Source organism: Pavona decussata, unplaced genomic scaffold (assembly GCF_977016875.1).
Source record: "Pavona decussata unplaced genomic scaffold, jaPavDecu1.1 SCAFFOLD_302, whole genome shotgun sequence".
Lineage (NCBI taxonomy): Eukaryota > Metazoa > Cnidaria > Anthozoa > Scleractinia > Agariciidae > Pavona > Pavona decussata.
The window spans coordinates 1,743,858-1,769,978 of NW_028145698.1; the positions used below are offsets into that span (position 1 = coordinate 1,743,858).

Genomic DNA, 26,121 nt, shown 5'->3' on the forward strand with positions numbered 1-26,121 from the left:
CGCACTTCACACCCTTACCCCTCAGCGATCGCTTGCTCCGATTGGTTGAAAACTATGTTCCCATATCTCTGTAGAAACGAGGTAAAACTTTATGATTAGAAAATGGAACCAAGAAGTATTTTATTCGTGAATATGTGCAATGAGTTACATAAGCAAGAGTTAAAGTGACAATAGCCCTTTACAATGCTGCAACAATGGCCTGTTGTGGGTAATATTGTGCCGCGTGTTCGTGCCTGATCAGTGTCGAGAAAAGCGACAAATGAACTCTCAGTGCCTAAGATACGGTTCTTTTGACGAGAAAAAGGCGCTACGTTGCACTAGTAAGAAGTGTATACCTAGCAATAGTTTGTCGCCGTATTACCAATTACTGAATACCATACTTGCGAAAAAGATTTCCTTCCGGTATTTACAGCACTACAGAAGGATACCAACGTCAGCGAACCTGCGAACTTCATAAAAAGTAAACATACTCGTTCCGTACTGGCATGATACTAACGACTCGTGTTATCTGCAAGGCAATATTTGTCTTCCCCAACAGCCCTATGGCGACAGACTTCATAGAATTGATACAAGGATAATGTGGAGAGAAATCGTTGTCTTTTATTGAAGTTTCTAAACGAAAATGGCATGTAATTATTATTTTTTTTATTTACAACTGCACCGACAGCAAACACAAAAGAATCATAATAAGTGTCCCGAACTGGTAAATATTGCATTTTATTGCCTTCCGTCAAACAGGAGAGTTAAACAATTCGTTCACAAAATGACCGAGGACGAGAGACGTCGAATGTGTATTACAGCATGTCGGCTAAATAGCCTAAATGTTACGAGACATATCCAAATAGCCTCCTTTCGATATATTATCATTCAACTTGACAATGAGGCTATGAAAACACAAACAAAGGAGATTAAATAATCGTCTTTGTTCATTTATGTTGTTTGTGTCCTCTGGAACTCGATATCAAAATGAATTTTAATATTTCGAAAGGAATCTATTTGCTCAAAACATGTTGACTGAGGTGACACACGAAATTACGTGTATCGCAGGATATCTGTTGGGTGCGGGCAATTATTATTGAGTGCACTATAACCATATTTGACAGTGTTACAATGTGTTGAATAATAATTTCAATTTGTCATCATTACAAATGATCAATCCACGGTATTATTTGTTTTTGTTAGTGACAGAATAATTATTCGAACAAACCTATATCCGGAATCAGACGAGAAACAGGTTGCTTCATATGGGCTGTGAGTAAATTCACCAAACACGCTTATTTGATAGTTAATGATCGTGAATGACACTTCCACTCCACCAAATGCGCTACTTTAACCCTAAATACTGTTTTGTTAGTTGTTTTGTCGTTGTTGTTGGTTTTTGTTTTAAACTTCATGAATCAAAGAAAATCATCTTGAAAATCCAGTACCTTGCCGCGTTACGTCATTCTCGGATCGCTTTACTGTTATGGAATCTGATTAAATAAATTCCCAACTCAAAATGGAGGAAGCATGTATATTAAGTGGGAAGAGCTTATTCTCAATCAGCAAGTTTCACATTTCAATCGTTGCCTCACAACAACCTTTCCATATCTATCATAATTGTTAGCTAGTAATTTACATATTGAAGTTGTCATGTAGGTATTTATAAAAAAAAAAAAAAACCAACAACAACAACAACAGCCGCTCTCTGAGATATATAAGCGTAGTTTTACTGTACTTATTCTAACTTACGACGGCATTTGAACATGCTGAAACATGGATTATTAACCCGCTAAGAGTTAATTTTCAGTTATGATTGTTTGTTGACAGACTTTTGTCGAATAACCAACTGAAGGACTTAACTCCTGGCGTCTTTGATAAGAATCCTTGGCTGGACAGTCTGTAAGTTATTCCAAGAGTCGCACATCTAAAACTAAAGTGGAGAAATCGAGTGACGAAATGTGAGAACGCTGTTTAATGCAGTGAACATGATTTATACATAACTACAGCTTCCTATGCCTATGTGATAATACATGTACCATCTTTTGTCTGTCTTGTCGCGAACGAAAAAAATATACAGCTTTATCCTTACTTTTACGAGCCATTTTTAATAATTATTCTCTCAACATTAAAGATTTATATTCGGAACTTAATAAGTTGGTGTTTCCAAGCACTTATTTTTAAAATTTAAAATTTGAATTTTGATTATTTTTTTATTTTCAATTAATAAGGTGGATGTTTCTACTAAACCAGCGGCAACAAGACCTTTGAGATGCGTTGTACTGCATATTTATTATGCGAACAACGATTCACTGAAATCAAAACAATACAGAAATTCACTGGATAAAATTGAACTACAATGGACGTGAAAGCTAAGTGAAAATCGCATGAATTGATCGATACTTAAAGTATTTTGTGTCCTGTTCTCCTTAACTATCACAGAATAAATTGTAAATCTCAGAGCACATTCCACCGCAAACAACTCAACCATTATGCACCTTTCGATTGAAACAAGACACCTCAGGATGTCTAAGAGCAAGTGATCAGCGGTTAAGTGCATACATGAATGTCATAAAAGGCTAAACGAAGGGTCCATCTTCCATAGGGGAGTAAATGTACAGGTTACCCAAGGAAATGGAGTGTTGTCATTTTATGTGTTTGTGTTGGCCCTTTTGCATAGTTCTATATCTCATTACATTTGGTAGGTGGTTGGAAAACAACGGGTTGCGAGAATTACCTCCAGGAATATTTGACAACAATCCTAAGCTGGACACCATGTAAGTGAACATGGGAACAAGGCATTTATCTCAAAAAAAAAAAAAAAGGAAAAAAAAAAAGAAAAGAGAAATTACTTAAAATAGACCACCTTAAAAGTGGGTATAAAATTTTAGTGAGATGTGAAAAATTCTACTCAGTTGAGGCTTGGGATCCTTTTCTAAAAAAGTTAAGAAGATTATTTTCAAATCCATTTCCTATTGATTGGTGGTAGTTCCTCGTATAAATTAGCTCAAGGTGCTTCTTGACCTTATAAAGGTTTCAATGGTTTAGCTCTCTAAGTTATTAAAAATCGACTTTCTGGCAATAAACATTGTACTCGTAAAACAGTTTTTCGGAACCGAAACGCCTTCGAGTCCATTAAAAAATTTTCAGAAAAGTGGGAGTTATCTGCAGTTGTTCCCTGTGTTCTTGATCATTTTGTTCTGTAGATGTTTTCTTTGTTTTCTTCAGCCAAGTGATTCAATTTAGCGCTCGAGAAAATCCCTCGAAACACAAACAACGACTCCAGAAACTTTCCACTCAATATGAGATGCTTTATTTCAACTCCGGCAAATGCTATTTTTAGAATCTGGCAAAACACTCCCACCTAAACTTCAGATAAGTAGGAGGCACAAAATAACGCGTTTCAAAGGTACTTCTTAGATCAAGCTCCATATTTGCATCTCTTAATAACACTGATTGAAGCAGTAATTCATTATCGCAACGACATTTGAGACACTTTTCTATATCAAGTTACATTAACCAATAAGGGGCATGTAAAATCCCACTACCCTGAAAAAAACAAACTTTGGTCAAACAATGCAAGGTCAGTTTGAGCACACGAAAACATTTTGTTGTCGGAGTAAATATTTAGCTAATTAGTAACTGGAGTTTGCCTAGCTTTCATTCCTTCCCTTAAATCTCTGAAAAATTCGTTACGGAAGCTGTTTAGAACTCATGGATAGGTACCTTAAAAGTACAATTTTCTTCGTGGACCGGCTCAACGGCTTACTTTAAAATTACTTTCTGTCAAAATTCCCAATGTCTTTTGGTGTTTTTTTTTTTTTTTTTGGGAGCCCTTATTTAAGGACAGTGCCTACTTACCTATCTTTTTCGAAGATAATGCACTAACAATAATCCTAAAAGGTTTTAAAGGACATAACAATAGAAGCATTTTTACAAACTGGTTACCATTATATTTATTAATTTAGTTTTTAATCCAGTAATTCTTACTGAAATCTGCGTATCTGCACAATCATAAACGGAGCAAAAATATTTTTGTCTTAGTAGGCACCATTCTTAATAAACCCGGGATTTTTGGACCATCTTGAGATGCATAGAACGCATGCGCAGTAGCAAAAGGAGAAACCGTCCTTTAATGTTATGATCTCGTTCAAGAGACTTGAAATCAATTACAAGGTCATTCCACAACAGGCATAAATGCACAGCATTCATCTCCCTACAACGCTTATAGCCTTTTACACTACCATTAATGTAACTTACAGTTCACTCCTTCAGTGGCCAGAACAAATCTTGCCCCTAGCAATGTTGGAGCCCATGACCATTCGCAACAAGCGAATGTTCATGACTACCCTACACAAAGCAACGCGGTGACCTTAGTCATTCACAGTGTTCATAATGGGATTCTTTACCATGATCGATACTAAACGTTGTCTTCTTTGTATGAAGCTACCTTGCTAATATACTTAATATGTTTCCTTTGTAAACGATGCAGTCTTTTGAACGACAACAATCTGACTCAGTTGAACGAAAGTGTGTTTCATGGCTTGAGGAATTTGGAGTATTTGTAAGTAAAATCCTTTTTTTGCCTTATTTTGTACACTGAAAAAATATAACTTAAGAGATGCCACGTAAAGGATCAATGGTTTATTGCACTTGTTTAATCAAAAAGAAAAATGATTGAGGTGGTGCTAAGTAATTGATGAAGTTTTATATAGCACGGTCCAAACTTTAGAGGCTCCGCCTGAAAATGGTTCTTTGAATTGGTTTCTTTTAAAGAAGTGTGTTGTGTATCATGATAAAGTACAAGCTAAAACCTCAAACAAACATCTTCTGAGGGTAATTCATAGATACATTAAGTAGGGAAGTCTTTACCTTTACTTGTGCCAACAATTAACAAAAACGTTCAATGTTAAAACAGTTATGGCAAGCTAAAATGTCAACAATAACAGCTTTTGTGATAGCTGTCGCTTTTGGCACTTTTGTCTTGGTCTTGGGCAACATTAGAGTTTATAATTTAAAGATATAAAACTTTGCTGTAGATGAAAATTAGATTGATCCTTCACAGTAGGTTCACAGCAATTAGGAAATGGCTTATACCACGATCATTGAAAGCCTCCCTATTTCTTATCGCGAGTTTTTTCTTTTATGTTTGTAGGTATATGCAGTACAACAAATTGCAAAACCTACCACCAAAAATCTTCAGCCACAACAAAAAGCTAATCCGGTTGTAAGTAGCATTCTATTCTTTTCCTTATAAACGATACACTTTCAATTCTTATGACACTTTTGATACTTAAGAAGACCAACGGATAATGACCAAATTCAAGCCGCAGGGTAACCCTTTATCAACCTGATTAGTTTCTTTGTTTTTTGTTTGTTCCTTTGTTTGTTAGTTAGTTTGTTTGTTTGTTTGTTTGTTTTTTCACATGAAGTAAATCAAATAAACGCTTATTTCATGTGAAATAAACTAATCAATAATTTATAATTATTAAGCCTGCGTTCAGGGCAGAGTTCAGTCAAAGCCCGATTACGTTAATCCTGGGGTAACGTGAACTTTGATTTGAGTTTCATTGCATGCTAACCAATGAAGAATCTTCAAAACGATTTCTGTTCCTCAGTTTTGTCTAAGACTCTTCTTTACCGCTAGCTTAGAACTTAAACTTTTAAAAACACTTTTAATGAGCGAGAAGAAAACCTTGCTTAATTTTGAATCGGGGATTAGCGTTCCTCGGCTTTCGAACAACGGGGACCAGAACTCGTCATGCGCACTAAAGGGCCAGGTGAAGAGCTTCCGAGGATATATATATATATAACGGAGAATTAAGTAGCTGAAGAAGTATTACCTCAGTAGTTTGTCGACCATAACTTTGGAAGAGATACTGATATGCGGAAACACAACTGATTACAATAGTTAAGGGAGTTGTTGAGCAATTACAGCTCCAATTACATTGTTAAAAAAATCTTAAAATTGATGAAGTTGTTTGAGCTTATCAAATATCTCCTTTTAATGGACGCCCTCTATTTGCTAAAGCTCCCAGACATAAATTATAATGTCTAGTCTCCCTGGGTTTTTAATACATCCTTTACAAGTTATTACAATGTGGCTGTACATATAACTATTATTTTCCTGTTTTCATATAAACAATATATAGAAACAAATCTCGCGACAAACAAGAATAATAATATAAGTTTGAACATTATAATTTCGATAATAATCAAGTATAATTCGCAGCATATAATAGTCTCTAATCCTTGATATGTTCGTTCCTTGTGCAGGCGACTGAACAGCAACAACCTGACGCTGTTAAACAAAAGTCTGTTTCGTGGATTGACAGATTTAGACGAACTGTGAGTAAAGCAATCTAATTTCAAGTTGGTATAACCACTTGTTAGTTTCTGAAAAAGTCCTTAAGTTTCATGGCGTCTTCGTGTTTTAAAAGTTATTTCATTAACTTTTAATAACTTTAAACCTTAAATGGCTGCCGCAGGCACAATCCGTACCCCTCCCCTCCCCTCCCCTCCCTGTCTAGATAGGAGTAATAACATGCTCGGTTGTCTGTGTAAGAAACTAAGTTATGTCATGTTTCAACACTTAGATGATGTCGAGCCCCCTGAATACTATCGTTTAATGGCTTAACTGTTAACAATGAATCTGCCATCAGTTGTCAATCTCAATTTACATATTAACCTTTTGGTCAGGGTATTTTCATTAATGATTAAACGCAACCTCGTACTCACCCATGGCTATAATGATGCTAAAGAAGTTTAATTGTTTTAATTATGTTTTCCTGCTTTCAACATTCGTAATCTTGTTCTAATGCTTCAGCTAGTTGTAATAAGTTTCTTCCCTTGGATTTATTTTCCTTTCTCCTATACAACCTAGTGCTGTTTGAGCAATGTCAATATCAGATAGGCTCGTCTGATTTTGTTCGCTTCATTTTTGTCTTATGAAGGTGGTTACACGATAACAATATCGAGAAGTTAGATGCTGAACTGTTTGCAGATCTCAAAAATTTGGACGAACTGTGAGTATCAAGAGATCAAATCTTCTTACAATTGTTTAGTCATGTGCTACTTCTCATCTCCAATAATTTCAGTCTCCTAAAATAATTAATGAGTAGCGCTTAAAACACAGTAAACAAAATAGTACTGCTATAACATGCATGATATCCAGGGAATGAGTTTACATGATTATCCAAGTAAAGAAATCTTTCCGCGTAAAATTCAACTTAATGTGTTTCCAAGCTAAGAGGACAGCAGATGTGGATTTGGTTGTTAGACAGCTAACGTTTATATTGAATAATAAATTATAACGTTAATGGATGCAGTTGTTCGTGTCAGTTACTTTTAATTTTGCTACTAGATGGTGCACCAGGTGATTCCTAGCTATATGTTGTAGTTGAATAATTCAATTGCATATAGACTCATTCTGCATATACACTTATTCTGAATGATCAAAATTGTACCGACTAGAATGAAAAGAAACAAATTATCTGATCTAGGGACCAAGTAAGACTTTGGTGCTGGATGATTGGGAGAGAAACGCGTAACTTTTATATCAGCTGAGTGGCTGAACTAAGTCTATAAACTCAGTCGATGTTAATCTTACTGTTATGAAAAGCTGTGTGTTTTGCTAGATTCCTGATTGTATTTTTTTTTTCTGGATCAACAGGGATTTGTCTCGCAATAATATTAAGAGATTACCACGCAGGATTTTTGGGAACCTTGTCAACCTGACGCAGCTGTAAGTGAGAACAATCAGTATGGTGGAATTCGACAAAAATGCTCCATTACTTTTTTTGTTGATAGTTTCCATTCGCTTCTAAAGACGTTAATACTTGCCCTTGGTCTTGTTTTTGGGGAGTATTAACCACTAACATCAAGGTTCTGGTTTTCCAAAGAGCGTATAACTTTATCCAGTGACTAAGTTGCTCTATAGCGGACAAAATGTATCCCAACTAACACATTACGATCATTGTGTTTTGGTGGAGGGTATTGAGGGGATTCCTTCCCCCTCCTCCATAACCTTGTAACTATAAAAGCTACGACAATCAGGCCTGGAGGATAGACAGTACGTCAAAGGATGTTTCCTTTGAGGTCTGCAACGAGAAGTGATGACGTCATATGACGCGGTAAACACACCATTATTACCCAATGGCGGCCATATCGGATCCACCATTTTTGATTTCTGGATTTCGCAAGACTTCAGAAACGCGCCGAAATTGAAAAAAAAAAAAGTTAAAACCAATAAGGAAAGATAACATCAGCTCAAACACAAAAGTAACATCGAGGTATTTCCAATTTTCTGAAAAAAAAAAATATATATCTGTTAACATTTGGCTGCAATGGTAACATCGAACTCAATGAACTCTAACCGATCACACCTTAACTTTTCGAGATAAATACCTGGAAAGGTCCAAAAGTTTTTTTAAGGAGTTTGTGCGCATATTGAAAAAGCTGTCCAGGTTTAAAGTCCCTGGGGGCATAATTTATCCCTTACCGGTGTAGATTAAGGGTCAAGTTAATTAAAGCACCAAATGTTTAATTCTGAGTACTTTTAGCTAAGTTGTGGCTAGTTGTATTATTTGCACAGCTAAAATGTATGTATGTTTTGAAGGTGGATGGCTCAAAACAAACTTAATAATCTCTCCCATGACGTCTTCGAGAACTTGACCAAGATAAAGATACTGTAAGTGAGGTTCATGGATATTTGGTTCATATAAAAATTAGATCGCTTAATTAGAAAACTGCATCATGCAGTAACTGTGACAGCAGCTAACAAATGCAACCCAATTTTAGCTGTATTTAATGGTTTTTTTTTTATATATATTTTGAGTTCCTAAGCCTTAAGGGAGCAGATGATAGCAGGCGAGAGGGAAGGGGTAGGGGTGGTGGGATTGAAAAGCACCGCCCAGGTATTTCAATAACGACAAAGTTATGACAATTGGTTCTGTAAGATATATCGTTCCCTTTGTGGTTCGTGTAATGGGACGTATCCATGTTTTAAGAATCTCACGAAACTGTTTAAATTGATTCAAAAGTATAGAAAAATACATAAAAACTTTACAAACGCTGACATGATCTACAATTGTAAAATATATTGAAACTAAAGCTTTCCGACGTTTCGATGATGCTATCATCATTATCAAGGCAAAGTGGCTGTTTCTTCGTAGTTGAATATAAAATCGTATAAAATATCGACGTATAAAATCGTCGATATTTGGCATGTCAGATATCGGTGATTAAATTCGCCTAGTGTTCTCGTTCCCGCTATTTTCTACGCTCATCGGGGCGCTGCAAATCGCCAGTAAAGTCAACTAATAAGTATGGGCTATTTTATTACATGTCCTTTCAAAATGTCGGATAGTAGCGGTAAGATGGAGCCTGGGAACAATGTTTAAGTGCCACATCGCTGCGATCGGCGAAAAAATCGCCAAGTGTGTCCCCATCAATCGGTGGCGGAAATCGCTTGCGATTTTCGCTGACGATCATAAAATTTTTTCGCTGACGATCATAAAATCGCCTAGCTTGTCGCCGGCTTAAGCCATGGACCCTCTTTTTCACCGGCGGACGGCACAAAGAAACAATTGATGACCTTAGGCAACGAAATTGGCTTGCGCCTTCAACCTGTGTTCACAAGCCGGAAAATCGGAGACGTGTTAAAATCCAGGGAACTGAAACCAAGTATCATCAACCAACAATGCGATATAAATGTAGTTTATGCGATATGGACTTTGTCGGGTACACCAAACGACACTTACATCAACGTGTTGCCGAACACAGTTCACTAAATTCCTCAATTTATAGGCAAGCACATGTACGATTTGCACGGGATACTAAAAAAATAATTTAACTAGCAACTTTCCAGTGCCGAAAAAATGCCGCAACAAATTTGAATGCTTAATTCACGTAATGTTGATCTTTTAAGATCTTAAACCAGCTTTCAACGTACAAGCTGACTCCATCCGCGCCAAGTTATTTACATAATTACTAAGAACACTAAGGGTCAATTATTAAAAGACGGTTTAGACAGTGTTTGACAAAACCACGTGCTAAACCATTTTCAATTTTGCCAACAGTCATATCTAAACATTGTCTACTGCTGACAGTAGCAGGAAGGCTTACATCCCAGCCTAGAAAACTAGTTATCTACTTAAAATAAACCGCTTATCAACAGATTTGGAGGCCCACTGATTGTCTTAAGGGCCCATTAAAGTATCTTTTGATGCCGTTGCTAGAGAAAAATTTGCTATAACTCTGCACTTGTATGTTTCAATTGAAGAAATTTGGGCAATACCCATAGGGGGCAAATATGGTCCAGTTCATGACGTCATCGGACCACGCCCAATGCCACGTGACCAGAAACAGAAAAATGCATTTTTACTAAACGGCTTAAACCTTTTTACCGCATTTTCTGTACAATAACAATTCAAAAGCCGTTTTGAAGAAATTTAAGCATGCGTTTTGGTTTACAATGAAAATTAAAAAAAGGGAATGGAAATTGTGCTTCTTTGACCACTCTTTTGCGCATATTTTTTGTTTTGTTTTTCATTTTGTCGCAAAACCCATGCTTGAATTCCGAGAAAATATGATGTTTTTTCAAATTGTTTTAAAATCCAGCAACTACAATTATCTCTCGAGAAGAAAAGTTCTTTTTTCGCGGCACCGGAAGTGGTGAGCGAATTTTTAGGGGCCTGGTGCCTAAGCATTGTTGGCCAGGCTGCTCCACCGCTTGTCCCCTCCCAGTTAGCACCTTGGCCGCGCTTTATTCGGTGTGAGTACGCAATGATTTTGCCATTCTTCGCATCGTGGACGGTAGCTGAGCTGTTATTCAAATAGTGGCCGCGAGTCAGATAAAAGCCGTAGAACTGGATGCGCAATGATGACTTATCTCCACGTCGAACTGCTTTAGTTCTTGCTTCTTGCACGCTCCAGTCCGCGATCCTTTTTACGAACGGTGCAATCCATTCAATAATATGGATCCACTGAGTGGAAATGACGTGATCCAGACCGAGAGTCCCGAGAATTTTGTGGTAATCTCTGAAATATTGCCCATTGACAAGAAATGAAAGAGCAACAAGATTACGTATTGCAGATCTTGGACGAGTTGTGGCTTTAACGACAGGAATGCTACTCTTCAAGTTGACTTTTTTCCCACATCGACTACACTCGAACTCAAACTCTTCAACTGTGCTTTTTTTTACAGAACAAAATTCGAATTCAGTTTCTTTTTCACAGTCACAGTGCTGTAGATTACTTAAATCACTGTTAACTACGTTCTCATGCAAGGTTGACGTTGTAAGGGGAAGTTGTCCATCACAAGTTTCGAGCTCACCATTATCAGTCAGGTTTTCTATCGAGTGGTTAGCATTTTTGATGTAAGAATAAAATTCTTGAGCTAGAGCTGCTTTCAAAGACAATTTACAAGCCTCCTTGCTCACCGTCTGCTGCTCCATGCTGTCTTGGAAGAGTGGTTGCAATTTAGTGGCCTCGTTTAGTAGCCTCGTTTGTTTGTGTTATATCTAGACAGTGGAGTTTCTCAGGTTCGGAAGGGCAGTTCACGGACACAGGTTTACATGGTCGCACAGTTTTATCGCAAAAGACGTCAGGGAGTTTAGGAGCGGTCAAAAAGGTCGCGGACACAGAGTTTTCTTTGAAGTTTGCAGGTGACGATAGCACAATACTAATTTCAGTTTGTGTCTCCGCATCTTTGAGATCTCGATTCCCAACCTGACACTGGAAATCTTGTACTGTCACCTTTTCGAGATTGCCCCATCGACATTCAGCCATCGCTGCGGCTTTCTGTTTACGTGTGTACGTGGATGACATTTTCAAGCAAAACACTCAAGTTTCAAAAATAAAGGCACGACTCACATGTTGTAACCGTAAAGCAGAAAATTAATCAATAAAAAAATAAACGAAAAGTTTTTCTTTTGTTTGTTCCAACGAAGTAAAAAAAGAGGTACCGGCGACTTGAGTCGGCGACGCCGAGCCGGCGCCGAAAAAAGTGCGCGAAAACATTTTGGCTGACCGGAAGTGAAATTGCACTTGGATAGCAACCGTGTAGCTTAGCAATGAGATACTTAAATGGGCCCTTAAGCCGCGATCCATGGTAGACTCTGTTTAAATAACTGACCCTTTATGTCTGTTATATTGTTTTCACTTTATTATTTACAATAAGCCAGAAACAGCCACTTTGCATTGATAACGATGATTGCATCATCGAATTGTCGGACAGCTTTAATTTTAATATTTGTACTCAAGGTTTTCGGTAAATCTTTAACTATACGATGTAAAATATATGACGATAAAACTAGAAAATTAAAAGTTCGATAAACTCATTAATTTTGTTGCCAAATCAATCTTAGCCAGAAAACTGACAAGGTTTTTTCCGCTTTTCATTTGATGTAAAAGCGTGTACTAGTACTTCTTTTTCCTTCTTCACCAACCCTCGAGATGAATAGAAGTGAGACGAAGGAGTAATAAATGTTTTTTCTTAAAAGTAAACACTCGCTAACATCTAATCGCACAGTTTATTGTCGTTATAACACCATTTTAAACATAAGGAGGATGCAATCTTGCAGTGTTAGGAATCTCAACGAGATTTGCCAATTTTGTGGTAAAAATATTCGGAAATAAATTTTTAAAAGAGGCTTTGGCTGAATAAATTTTAAGCTAGCGATTTTCACTTAAATTTATTGTTTAAAATTTTAACAAGACCAATTCGAACTAGAACTAACTGTATGTAAATAATGTATCTTCTACTTTATTCCCCATTTACAAAGGTTTCGTTACTTGTAACAACATCATAGCTGGGCTATTGCTCATCATAATCAATTGACCTGTTATATTTTGTTGTTTGCTACAAAACTATATTAGGAGATTGGAGGAAAACAACATATCGAAGCTTCATCCTGGTCAGTTCAAAGGCTTGGAGGACTTATTTGATTTGTAAGTAATGCCATTTATTGCCATACTAGACTAATTCTGATTGATAAACAAACTAATAAAAGTATACAATACAAATGTAAATCATCTAATAGCAGTTTTACAGTGAAACATTAAACGACTCTGAAACCGAATTTGTCCTGGTTGCGGGAATGACAAAGTTCCTTTTGTTTAAACCTCAATTGAAGAGCCGACCACTGAACACCGGCTATATGTGTGTAAAATGGAAACTTGCTAACAGTTTTCGTATACGCCTCTGAACGAAATGGAGAGTGGTGGTTCAGACTTATCTAAAGTGTCTACATGGTAACCAAATTGAAGCGCGTGTCGAGTTTCTTGGTTTTGATACCTTTTTAACTTGTTTGGTTTTTGAAGGTATCTGTCGAATAATCATATTAAAGAACTACCCAAGCGGATTTTCAAGGGGATGAGGAGTCTTTTGTCCCTGTGAGTAGACAATGGTTAGCCCTTCACTGGGTAAAATATCTTAGACACGCACAGAGCTATGAATAGCTAAGTAACTTTAAAGTCAGAAGATATATACCAACATAGATAATATTATCCACTTAGTCGTGGGTGATTTTCAAGGATGATTTACAACACTGTGTGGGGACTTTGCCAGAGTGGTTGTGGTGCAGTTTACAATTAATGAAGTGATGGGTTGTGAATGCCCCCGAAGTGAGCTAACCGGTTGGCTTTGATTAGTGGTACTTACTATACCACCTGCCTGTTTAATCTTTCATTTTGGAAATGGTCCCAAATTTCGAGGGGACGTAACAACCTGGAGAAGACATTGGGACTTGTGTACAAATCTAGGGTGCACGATAACGCATCTCTCTCGAATATCGACAAATTCAACTATCTGAAATCGCTTCAGGATGTTGCTGCTAGTCGAGCCATTCAGGGACTTACTTTGTTACGTTCTTATAGCGATTCATCAGTAGAAAGTCTGAGAACAACGATTTAGAGGACCTCAACAAATCATCTCGGCACAAACGAATGAATTGTTACGAATCCCCGGCTGCCCAGTATCAGAGTATTCAATTTCCTTTAGATTGGCTCATGAAAAAATCAGCGTACGGGACGTCCCCTCATATCAATACGGTGGATTGTTAATTCCTGTCACTAAGGCCAATCATCCCAAAGAAATTAAATTCGTTAAAGACGAATTGCCGAGCAAGGAACCGCAAGCAACGTTTGGAAAATCGACGGATTACTCGACGTCATAAAAGTACAAGAATAATAAAATCTGGGAGCAGCGATGGCGTGCTGGTGAGAGAACTCGACTTCCACAAATGGATTCTCGGACTTGACGCCTTACGTGGGTTGCGTTTCTTTTGTTTGTACGCCTTATGTGACCCGGGTTCGATTCCCGAACTCGGCGAAGCCTTATATTACGCAGAAATAACGTCACCACAGTTACTAAGCAGCTGGCCAATCAATGGCGTCGAGAATGCCTAATCAGATGGAAAAAAAAAAGAGCAATCTGAAACTGCAGCTAAGATATGCAAAAGGCTAGCTATTTCTGTTGGAGACTTCGTCATAATAATAAACGATTCAACGACAACGGTATTTTAGCTGATTTTGTCATTTCAATGTTGTAGACAGACTTGCCCCTTCTTTGGCTCGTAACATTATAGTGACATCTGTCAATATTACATTTATCTGATACGATCAATACTTTTATGGAGTTGTTATTTCACAATTATAATGTTTAGAGAAGCGGGCACCCACGGGACCATTATTTGGTGTCCGTAATAGCGAGAGTTCACAATAGCGGGGTACGAAGAAATTGTGGACTCTGCTATTACGGACACCAAATGATGGTCTTGTGGGTGTCCGCTTCTCTAAACATTATTATTGTGAAATGACAACTTCATAAAAGCATCAATAGTATCAAATCAATATAATATTAACAACACATATCTCTTTTTTGTAGTGACATCCACGATAATGATATCCTGAACGTCTCCTTAGAAACCTTCCAAGACGTCAAAACATTGCGATTTTTGTAAGTATAACTCTTTGGTTTTCATAGGAACAAATTTATATTCCATTTACATTTTTGCTGGCTATGTGTGAGTTGTGCGGAAAAAGAAAAACGTGGACAAAACACCTAAGCTAAGAATTAATTCGTAAGGTTTTAAACGAATGATTTATTTATAGTTCGCAATCATTGTTGAAAGAACTTTACTTTAACACTTATATTAGAAGGGCGATTTACACGTTACTACTTTGTTGCATGCGACAGACTTACGACAGGCCTACGACACGAATTGTTTCTTGTAAATCAAACCTACAACTTGCTTACGACTGTCGTGTACGTCACAAAAAAATGTCGTAGGATTTTAAAAAATGTCTTAACATCCTATGAGGCGAGCAGCGCGCTCTGGAAATCGCTAGCGACAGTCGTATAAGCAAAAGTTGTACTGTCTAAATCGGCCTTTAATAGAGTTCTGTCTCACGTTACATCAATCAAAAATATCCTAGAAGACAATATTTGTTACGCAAAGTGATTGCCTTGTGCAATCCAAGGAAATGAAAACATACTTAGCATGATGGATGGGTGAATGTATTGATTGGTTAATTGTTTCATGATAGGTTGAATGAATTATTGATTGATTAATTGATCGATTGACTGCTTAATTGGTTGATTGATTGACTGACGACTGATTAAATGATTGATTGATTGATTGATTGATTGATTGATTGATTGATTGATTGATTGAGTGATTGTTTTTGTCGTTGTTGTTGCTGGTTCTCGTTCCTGCCCCGAGGGTTTTTCTCCGGGTACTCCAGTTCTCCTCCCTCCACAAAAAGTGAACCAATATTTCCATATTCCAATTAGACATGGAAACAGTGGAGAGTTGTGCCACTGTGTGGATTCAACTGAAATTCCCGTTATTATTGTTATCATAAGTGATTCAATTTGAAGAAGACAGTAGTCAGGCCTTCTAGGAAGAGCTCACCGTTACAGTATGGTGTTTGTTGACTAAGCATTTTAATGAACTTTACTTCCTTAAAGACTGCACTGAGTCTCTCGTTTGTGTGGAAAAATATCTAACCGCCTACAGCTCTACTTTCACTTAAACTCCATTCCGCTAAGCGCAGAGCTGTAAATGTTAAGTATCATTTGTGCAAAAATATGTCAACCTAGCCGGCGTTCAACCGCGCTTAATTTCTTTCATTAACAAGCCAAGTGGTATGACGTCACTTGACGTGAGAATTACAGCACTGATCAAACTCCACCGTCTTGGCTCGATTTTTACACAACCCCAGGAAAACCCTGACTCCAAAATAATCAAGACCAATTATCAAAAGCCATGGAATATAGAAATGCGAAGTAACGACGCTACACGTATTCCCATGGAAACACATGGTGTATCATATTCTTTCGTGTAAATCTTGGGTAAGGTCGCAGAGGTTGGTGCTGTTGCTTCAAATATTAAAAAAGTTGCGATCTTTCAAACTTAGCCCATCCCCCACCAGGTTGAACAGGGTTATTTTGGACCTAATTCACCAAAGATTTATCCTGACAGCGGGAAGTTGCGTGAATATGTGTGAATATCTTAACATTATTTCCAAAGTTACACCAACCGGGCCTTAAATTACGCGAGCAACTCAGCGCCTAAATAAGTTACATATTTATGTGTTGAATTTCAGATTTATGCATTATAACCTGATGGCTGAACTCCCTGTGGGTTTTTTCGCTGGAATGGACAACATCACACACATGTTATGTTCTTTGATAAAATAATTGTTATAAACCTACGCAATTCAGCGGACTAATATAGGCGAAGTTCCCTTTGACTAGTCCTGAGCTTCCAATAAAGAATACCCAAACAAATTTTATTGTGAAAACCTGTCTACGCACTTTCCGAGTTAATACCTACTGTACAGCAAAAGGGACTGGAGTCTCAATATTCCATAACAGCTTCATGAAAAGAAGATGGAAACTCCACCAATGATGACATGTTTAACTGCTGTCAATGATCGTAGGAAACCTATTGAAAACTAGGAAATTCAGTTCTGTTCAGATACGAAATCCTGTTGTTAGCTGTAATTGGCAGGTTTTGATTCATTTTCAGGTGTTAGGGTTAGGGAAAACTAGAAATGACTGTTTTAAGAAAAATGCAAACTCCTGTTGGGTTTTAAAGGAAATAGTTTGCACGTCATTTAAAAGGCGTATGAAGTCTGGGCTTGAAATATGCGCGATAAAGCATTTAGTCTCTTTTATGGTGGGTTCCATCCTTTGACTTTCTGTACGCGTGCTCGAAACCAGTAAGTTACAAGGTGATCATTGGAGTCCCAGTACATTTATGGCCTTATGAGCTCGGGAAACAACGGGAAACATTTGAACGTTACGGGATTAGCTTGTTCACATTTTTGCCACGCTATGCCCAAATTTGGTAAAAATTTCCTGCCCTACTGTTGAGTTTGACAGTGGTATACCCTCTACACAAAAGGCTTTTGATTTTAATCTACAAATTATTATACCCTAGTTTTCATACATATTTCAACAAAAATAATAAAAAGCCTTCAAAAACATAACGTCTCTTTTGTGAATTTTTTCCTATAGCAACAACAATTCATGGCTAAAAGGAATGAATGCTCATCGCAGAGAATAATACTGAAATCCTAAAACGCTAACAGGGTCATGTTATGTCATATGCCCACATTTGTCGCAATTTATCTAGCAATAAGCAAACCTTACGCATTGTCAGCACGCAAATAAAAAGTCTTATTAAACGCTTTACTGACTAATTCAGCCAATTGCACAGTGACATGAAGCGACATTCGAAGTTACTCATTTAAAGTGTTAATTGTTTGGCCTTTATGATTATCTTGCAGAATACTTGATACCAACCTTATGTGCTGCCATGCGGAATTCAAGGAAGACGCCGGCTGCGCTTTTCTCATCAATGACAATTTTGCAAACTGTGACAGTATGTTTCGGAACGTAAACCCAAAGAGGTGCATCTGGGTGGTTGGAATTTTGTCGATTCTTGGGGCTGTGTTTGTGATTACTTGGCGAGTGTTCTTTAAAGAAAAGAATGTCGTGCAAACGATTCTGTTGATGCACGTTGCGGTTGCGGATGGACTGATGGGAGTGTACCTTATTACTGTCGGGGTAATGGATGTTGTCTGGTCTGGTGAATATTATCTGCATGACTTTGAGTGGCGAACCGGTTTTCGATGCCAGATGGTAGGGGGAATGTCGGCGATGTCCAGCCAGGTATCCATCATGACACTGGCGCTCCTCGCGATTGAGCGAGTGAAGAAGATCGTGTTCCCTTATCAATTCAAGGGACTCACTCGAAAGAAGGCCCATAAGTTTTGCCTTGCCATCTGGGTGATCGGCTTTCTTTTTGCTTACATGCCAACCTTCGGCATCCGCTATTTCCATGACCATGACAAAAGCATATTCTACTATGGTAAATCATTTGTCGTGTATTCCCCTCCAGCTTGACCCCGACTTTATTTCGGGATGGGAATATTCAATTGCCGTATTTGTGGGTTTGAATGTGGCTCTGGTTATCGTCATTATTGTGGCGTACTCCATGATTTTGTACAAGACCTGCATGTCGAGATGGCGGCTCACCCATCAAGGTACGAGAAGGGAACGAAAAGCCAGGGCAAGAGATGCCAAGAGAGAAACGTCCCTCGCCAAACGTGTGTTTTGGATTATTTTAACCGACCTTGTATCCTGGATCCCGATTGTGGTGATTGGTTTGAATTCGGTGTTAAACGAAGCCTTTGAGCCACCTGACGATATCGCCGTGTGGATTGCTGTCTTTGTCCTACCAATTAACTCAGCAATGAATCCAGTACTCTACACCTTTGCAACCCCACAGGTATGTAACCTCTTGTACCCTTCATTAGACAATCTAGAAAGAAAAAAATCAGCTATTCCAAAGATAGACTCTTCATTTATCACACATTGAGTGAATCTAGCTAACATGGGGGAACATTGACTTTCTTTAATACTACAATCTGCATAAGTGTTTATGAACTAAACCTACGTTTGTACAAATTCAGTAGTGCGCGAAAAAAACATACTTGCTGCTGTTGTTTTTGCACACCTTTTACGCCCAGGAATAACAGATCCCGGCAACTTTTATATCCCCATTTATCGTAAAATCCTCTCGATACCACAAAATTGACAAAACGTACACACAAGCTAGGAAAAAAAACGATTTAAAAATGTAATATTAGCGGTAAGGAGATCAAATAAGTCATAAAGAAAGACAAAAATTGAAACACAGAAAATAATGTTTTGCTATGTTAGCGTCAAATAAAATTTTGAGGACGGGTCGCAGTGTAGGATGGTTCCAAGTTCATGCTGGCCAATTCCTTTCCCTCCCTTAGTGTGAACATGATTGTGTACTTTACCATATTGATAGCTTTTGTTATTTTCATAAATTAAAATAATTAATGAAAACTTTAAAAATTAACTAAACTGCTTATTTTTCAGGTGCGTGGGATCTTAAAACAGAAAATGCAAAAGTTCTGGTGCTATTTGAGTGGGATTCCTCGCTGTGGTCAAGGCGATGAAGGTTAGTACAATTAAAACTTTTTCTGAGTTTTAAATAACCTTGGCACTTTCATGTCAACTTGTTTATCGATATAGCTGTGTAAACGCCCCACAAGGAACCAGCTTTGGGTTGTCCGTAGCCAGTGCCTCAAAAAATAAAGCTGAAATTGAAATTAAATTAAGTTTTTACTACCATTCTCACGTTTATGTTGCTTGTAATAGAACAAGGAGGGGAAGAGGAACATGATGAATCGGAAGACGAGGACACTGACGACTATGAGAGCGACCAGGGTAAATTTATCTACCATTACAATACAATTCACCGCCTTATTTTCGTTTATTTTCGTCCTTTTCAGTGTGTACTATAAGCTGTGCACTAATAGTGTGGCACCTTTTTAAACACTAGTCTCCGTTCTTTTTCTGGTTATATATTTGCCTTTATTTAGTAAAATACTTGTGCATTTATTCTTTATAACTTGTTATTAATTGGTTACATTTATTTCTGGCTTTCCTTTAATTTGCCAGAAGACGAGCAAGACCAGAAAATGCTGGAGATGCAAGTTCTCGGTCAAGCAGCTGCTGGGCAAGGTGATTCGAGGAGTAATCTAGTGCTGTGTACCATTACAGAATACCTACAGAATAACAGACAATGAAAATCCGAAGAAAGATATATTCTTGTAATAAATGGATCTTCAAAACGTAAAAGCTAGCTTGTAATCAGAAAAAGTTATTCTTTGAGAATGATGTATTATTCAGTGTTTAGCAGAGGCATACTCGGAAAAACGAAATTCGAGTGCTCCTTTCAGGAGTCAAACCTAAGACCTTCCGATTACTAGTTCGGATGCTCTACCACTGAGATACAGTGGACTCGTAGGAGCTAAGGCCATAAACTAGGTTCATGGGAAAAACATTCTCCCTACTGCTAGGATTTGAATGTCAATGTGTAGCATAGGTTCAACTTTATCACTCATGTAGATGGCTTATCTCAGATTTCTTTCTCTTTTGTCTATTTTTTCTTATAAGACTATAAATAGTTTTGCACCATATTCGTCCCTGAAACGTCAAATGAGTATTAGGATTATCTGAATATCCTTTTAAACTATTTAATGTGACTTCTTCCCTCTTATTGCTTTCAGATTCAGAAGTAGGGGATGCATCATCGGACACAGGTACGCTTGTATTACACCCTGAATCTTCTCTTAATTAATAAGTTAGTTCTCGACAAAGCTTCTCACAACTCTTTCATCTTAAGATAAGGTGACGTTTTGGATACCATAATAAATTTCAGCTCTCAGAGAACATATTATCAGTCAATGAAAATCAAAATCAATAGGAACTTAAAAAAAAGTTTCCGTATTGATAAATACCCACTATAAAGTTGCCGATTAAATGATACCAGCCTCATCAGGAGACCTGTATTACGAAAGTGACTCTATTTAATCTTTACTAAGAAGTACAACAGCCTTGACCATTATTATTTTTCTTATTAATGCAGATTATGAACGAGAAGAGCCAGTGATCGTCGTCGCACGAGGTAAAGCACTTCATTTATTTTGCAGCCCTCAAAGAAAAGACAGATGATAAGTTACAGGTCCACACTTGCAAGTGTTCTGTACGGTTTTCGTAGCTGCTGCAAGTAGCAAAATTGCTTGCCCGTCAATAACAAGCTTATTCCAGCATCGTCATAGAACTTTAGAAAGAATACGCTGAAAGTCGCAACCGAACGGTATAAATCAAAATTATAATTGTTATAAGCCTACGGGCTGGCACAGAGTCATTGTATTAGAAAACGTAAATCAAGGAAACAGCTATTTGTTTCGCTTTCCCGGGCAATAATGTAAAAAAGCAACTGAGAAAACACCTCTAGGGCTGAGCTTTGATATTCAATAGTTTGGAATATGATTAGATCGTAAATTAAAAACCCAAATTAAAACGAAACTACCTGGTTCCTTTGTTGAGTTGTATTTCTCACTCATTTCCGCATTTTAATCTGTTTTACATTAGTTGTATTGAGTACTTTGAAACAGATTACTTCATTTACGTGTGCTATTGTATTAACGCAGGACCTCGTACCGAGATGATAGACCAAGGTGGAAACGATGACGTAGGCAAACACCCAGAACAAAAACCAGGAACAAAAGATGAGGCGGAGCCAGAAGCTGGTGAAGATCATAGCAAAGCTGGACCTGACGCTGAAGTGAACCAAGAGATAGTGGCTGGAATAACAGGAGGAAAAGGCGATGCCCATCAGGAGGCAAATGACACGGAAGATGGTGAAGCTGGACAAGAAGCGGCTAAAGCTGAAGGAGGAGAGGCTGTGACAATGGAGGCTGAGGCTCAGGTAGCAGGAGCAGAGTTTCAAGTAGCAGCGGGGGATGAAGCTGAAGAGGTAGCAGCAGCAGGTGAAGATAAAACACTAGGAGCTGATGGCAAAACAACTAAGGCTGAAGGTGAGGCAGACAGGGCTGTTGGCAAGGCACTGGGCGCTGAAGATGCAGTAATGAAAACAGATTTGAAAATAGAGGAAACTGATGAAGACAGAGAAAAGAAAGTGAGAGATGAAACAGCTGAAAATGGAGACAAAGAATTGGAAACTGAGGTTGAAATAGAAAAGTCTGAATGTAAGGCAGCAGAAGCTGAAGGTGAAGCTGTAGGAGCCAAGGTCAAAATGATTGGGGCTACAGATGACTCCGCGGATGCAGAGGATGAAGCTCTGCACGTCCAGGAAGAGGCAGAGACTGGAAATGGATCACAGGGGTGTGAGGGTAAAGTCGGCGAAGATGAAAATAAAGCTGAGAACATCATTGGTAAAGCAGTGGCAGTCAAAGGTGAAACAGTGAAAGCAGAAGATAAGGCAGCTGAAGATCAGGATGAGGCATTGAAAGGTGAGGATGAAGCAGCGGTGGTTAATGCTGAAGCAGCTGAAACTGAGAGTGGAGCATTGGAATTTACGAAAGAAGTAGCGGAAGCTGAAAAGGCAGAGAAAGTAGTGGAGGAAGATAAATCAGTGGAGACTAAAGATGGAGAAAGGAAAACCCAGGATGATGAAGCAAAGATAAAGGGAGAAATAGAGCAAGTTGAAGGCGAGGCAACGGAAGTTGAAAGTGAAGTAAGAAAAGCCCTGGATGAAAAGAAAGAGATAAGAGGAGGTGCAGAAGAAGCTAAATCTGAGGTATCAGAATCTGAGGGTGAAGCTCCAGAAGATCTAGACGAAGTGTTGCAAGCTCAAGGAGAAGAGGGAGTTGATTTTGAGTCGGCTGAGGATGAACAAGTCGAGATTGAACATGGAGAAGCGGAAACCCAGGATGAAGGGTCAAAGATAAATGGAGAAGCAATGGAAGCCAAAGGTGGGGTATCGAAATCAGAGGCTACAGCTTTAGAAGCTCAAGGTGGAGTGGCAGAAGCAACAGATCGAAAGGGGTTTCCTTTTGAGGAATCGAGGGCTGAGGATCGATCATTAGAAGCAGTGACAGCCAAACGTGAAGCAGTAGAAGCTAAAGATGAAACACCTGAAGCTGAAATTCAAGTACCTGACACAGCAGATGCTGGAGGTATAGGTAAGGTTTTAAAATAAAAGCGAAAGTTGGTGGTTCCCAGTTCTTTACTGAAAGAGGTAATACTGTTTGAAGTTGTTTCCTTTTCAACGCCGAATCCTACTTCCTTAATTACTGAAATCATCCATCTTTTTGTGGCGATGCATATTAAAAAGAATAACATATAAAGTCACTGTTACATACATAATGTGAGTTATCTATTTCGGCGATATTTTTTTTGAAAGAAAGATGCATTTTCACTACAGTTTTAAACAATTTCTGATAAACCTACCTAAATTAATTTCCCATGGTATCATTGAATTTAACTATATTTGTTTTACCAGCGAAAATGGTTTTGTTTCGTGCCGGTGACTCCCATTTTCAAAAGCTGTAAACGTTCTAAGTAAGTGCTGGCAAACTCCGCCTAGTCCCGGTTTAGCTCGAGACGCCTCACTCTACTGGAGACGACAGGCATTGTTTGGTTCGGATCGGCTTATTTTTAGCGTTTTGCTCCCAGTGACTATCAAGATCAAAGAATAAAATAATTCACTTACCCGCCAATTTTTGTTGTTATTTCAGATCCAGGGCAAAAGAAGAAGGAGAAGTTTGGAAATGGTGAAGAGCAACCGTCACAAGATAAGGGATCTTCAACTCCTGATGAAGACACAACTGTCTTTGACACAAGGTTGTAAACTACTCTAACTGAACACTCGACGATCATTCTCGCAACTTTTAATTTGGATCGTCAAACCCTTATTTTATCCTTAGTAGGATGTAGCTGGATGATAAGACAAACGTATATCTACCTGTGTAGCTTATCATTGCAGAGATGGATGCTGTTAATCTCGTATCATGTGCACCGCTAGGTGTTAATGTAAAATGTGAATATTGGTAAATACTGTTAGATAGGAAGAAGGGTTTTGTGTTATAAATGGCATAAGTCATGATGGAAAGCCACTAATTCACTCTGAAAATCAATATGTCATATGGAAAAGCCACAAATGAAATAGCAGCCAATCCGTTGTGTGTTAACTTATTCTGGTTCATCTGGTAGTTATTGTCAGCAACTTGCCGGAAGTTTTTAGTGGTTCTTAATATTTTAGTTTGGCAGATTACTTCTAGTTAGCTAGTCAATTTTAGTTACTTGTAATCCCAAGCATTCGTTAGAGATTATTGTGTGTTGAAGTTAATTTTTTGGAGGGTAAACGTCGTTGTCGATACTTTCTTAAGTTATAGAAACAGTTTTAGTTGAAAAGCCTTAGTAGTAGTTGCAGGTGTGGGGACATTATAGTTCACGGTAGCTTATTGTAGTCGTCTTCGTGTTTGTTGTTGTAGTGACTATCGTTTCAGTTGCACCTAACGGTTGTTGTAATAGTATTTGGATCAGTGCTTGTATTTGCAGCTCTAGATATTACAGTTTTAGTTCTTGTAGTAGTAGTAGTAGTAATAGTAGAAGTAGTAGTAGTAGTAGTAGTAGTAGTAGTAGTAGTAGTAGTAGTAGTAGTAGTAGTAGTAGTAGTAGTAGTAGTAGTAGTAGTAGTAGTAGTAGTAGTAGTAGTAGTAGTAGTAGTGGTAGTAGTAGTAATAGTAACAGGTACGGACAAATCAGAGCTTGTGCTAAAAGTTAGAGTAGTCGCACTCGTAGTAGTGATCTTAATAATTTTTAATTGACGTAGTAATTATTTGTATTTGCAACCGAGCTGTTGATTTTGTTATTGCAGATTTAATTAACTAGTTGTAGTTGTATTTTTTGTTGATGAAGGTGTTGCTTAGCATAGTTAGAGTTGTAGTGCTATTTTAAGTCCATACCAATACAGTTTTAATAGTCTTATTGGTAATTGTTGTAGTTTATAATTACATTGCGTTTCTTCTAGAAGCTGTGATTGCACTTGTAATAGTTCTTATTCTTGGTCCAGTTGTTTTAGTTGTATTCGCTGTGCTCTGTGGTCGTACGTTTTGGTCTCTGTAATGGAAATTTTGCTAGTAGCAGTAGAAGCAGAAACAAGAGCAGCAGCAGCAGCAGCAACAGTAGTAGTAGTAGTAGTAGTAGTAGTAGTAGTAGTAGTAGTAGTAGTAGTAGTAGTAGTAGTAGTAGTAGTAGTAGTAGTAGTAGTAGTAGTAGTAGTAGTAGTAGTAGTAGTAGTAGTAGCAACAGCGGAAGCAGCAGCAGCAGTAGTAGTAGTAGTAGAAGTAGTAGTAGTAGTAGTAGTAGAAGTAGTAGTAGTAGTAGTAGTAGTAGTAGTAGTAGTAGTAGTAGTAGTAGTAGTAGTAGTAGTAGTAGTAGTAGTAGTAGTAGTAGAAGTAGTAGTAGTAGTAGCAGCAGCAGAAGCAGCAGTAGTAGTAGTAGTAGTAGTAGTAGTAGTAGTAGTAGTAGTAGTAGTAGTAGTAGTAGTAGTAGTAGTAGTAGCAACAGCGGAAGCAGCAGCAGCAGTAGTAGTAGTAGTAGAAGTAGTAGTAGTAGTAGTAGTAGAAGTAGTAGTAGTAGTAGTAGTAGTAGTAGTAGTAGTAGTAGTAGTAGTAGTAGTAGTAGTAGTAGTAGTAGTAGTAGTAGTAGAAGTAGTAGTAGTAGTAGCAGCAGCAGAAGCAGCAGTAGTAGTAGTAGTAGTAGTAGTAGTAGTAGTAGTAGTAGTAGTAGTAGTAGTAGTAGTAGCAACAGCGGAAGCAGCAGCAGCAGTAGTAGTAGTAGAAGTAGTAGTAGTAGTAGTAGTAGCAGCAGCAGCAGCAGCAGCAGCAGCAGCAGCAGTAGTAGTAGTAGTAGTAGTAGTAGTAGTAGTAGTAGTAGTAGTAGTAGTAGTAGTAGTAGTAGTAGTAGTAGTAGTATAAATGGAAGTAATATCAGGAGTAGCAGTAGCAGTAGCGGTAGCAGTATGAATAGTGGGAGCAGTAGCAGCAGCAGCAGCAGCAGTAGTAGTAGTAGTAACAGTAGCAGTAGCAGTACTAGCACAGCAGCAGTAGTAGTGGTAGTAGTAGTAGTAGCAGCAGCAGCAGCAGCAGTAGTAGTAGTAGTAGTAGTAGTAGTAGTAGTAGTAGTAGTAGTAGTAGTAGTAGTAGTAGTAGTAGTAGTAGTAGTAGTAGTAGTAACAGTAGCAGTAGCAGTACTAGCAACAGTAGTAGTAGTAGTAGTAG

The 26,121-nt window shown here is 38.1% G+C and overlaps 2 protein-coding genes and 2 pseudogenes across 4 annotated transcripts in view; 3 read left to right on the forward strand and 1 right to left on the reverse strand.

Annotated features, from left to right (window-relative positions):
- LOC146454419 (uncharacterized) overlaps window positions 1–26,121 on the forward strand; it is a 241,301-nt gene that overhangs the window by 213,913 nt on the left and 1,267 nt on the right. The window contains exon 24 of one of the 2 annotated variants that reach the window (XM_085095546.1): window positions 23,575–25,812. The exons of the other annotated variant lie outside the window; for it this stretch is intronic. Coding sequence (XP_084951672.1) covers window positions 23,575–23,687 — 113 coding nt within the window. The 3' untranslated portion in view covers window positions 23,688–25,812. The remainder of the gene's footprint in view (window positions 1–23,574; window positions 25,813–26,121) is intronic. 2 annotated transcript variants of the gene reach the window in all.
- LOC146454426 (uncharacterized) overlaps window positions 1–26,121 on the forward strand; it is a 328,274-nt gene that overhangs the window by 55,751 nt on the left and 246,402 nt on the right. The gene's annotated exons all lie outside the window — the stretch shown is intronic.
- LOC146454428 (uncharacterized) overlaps window positions 1–26,121 on the reverse strand; it is a 205,343-nt pseudogene that overhangs the window by 26,727 nt on the left and 152,495 nt on the right. The gene's annotated exons all lie outside the window — the stretch shown is intronic.
- On the forward strand, window positions 1,818–23,036 carry LOC146454430 (uncharacterized; annotated as a pseudogene).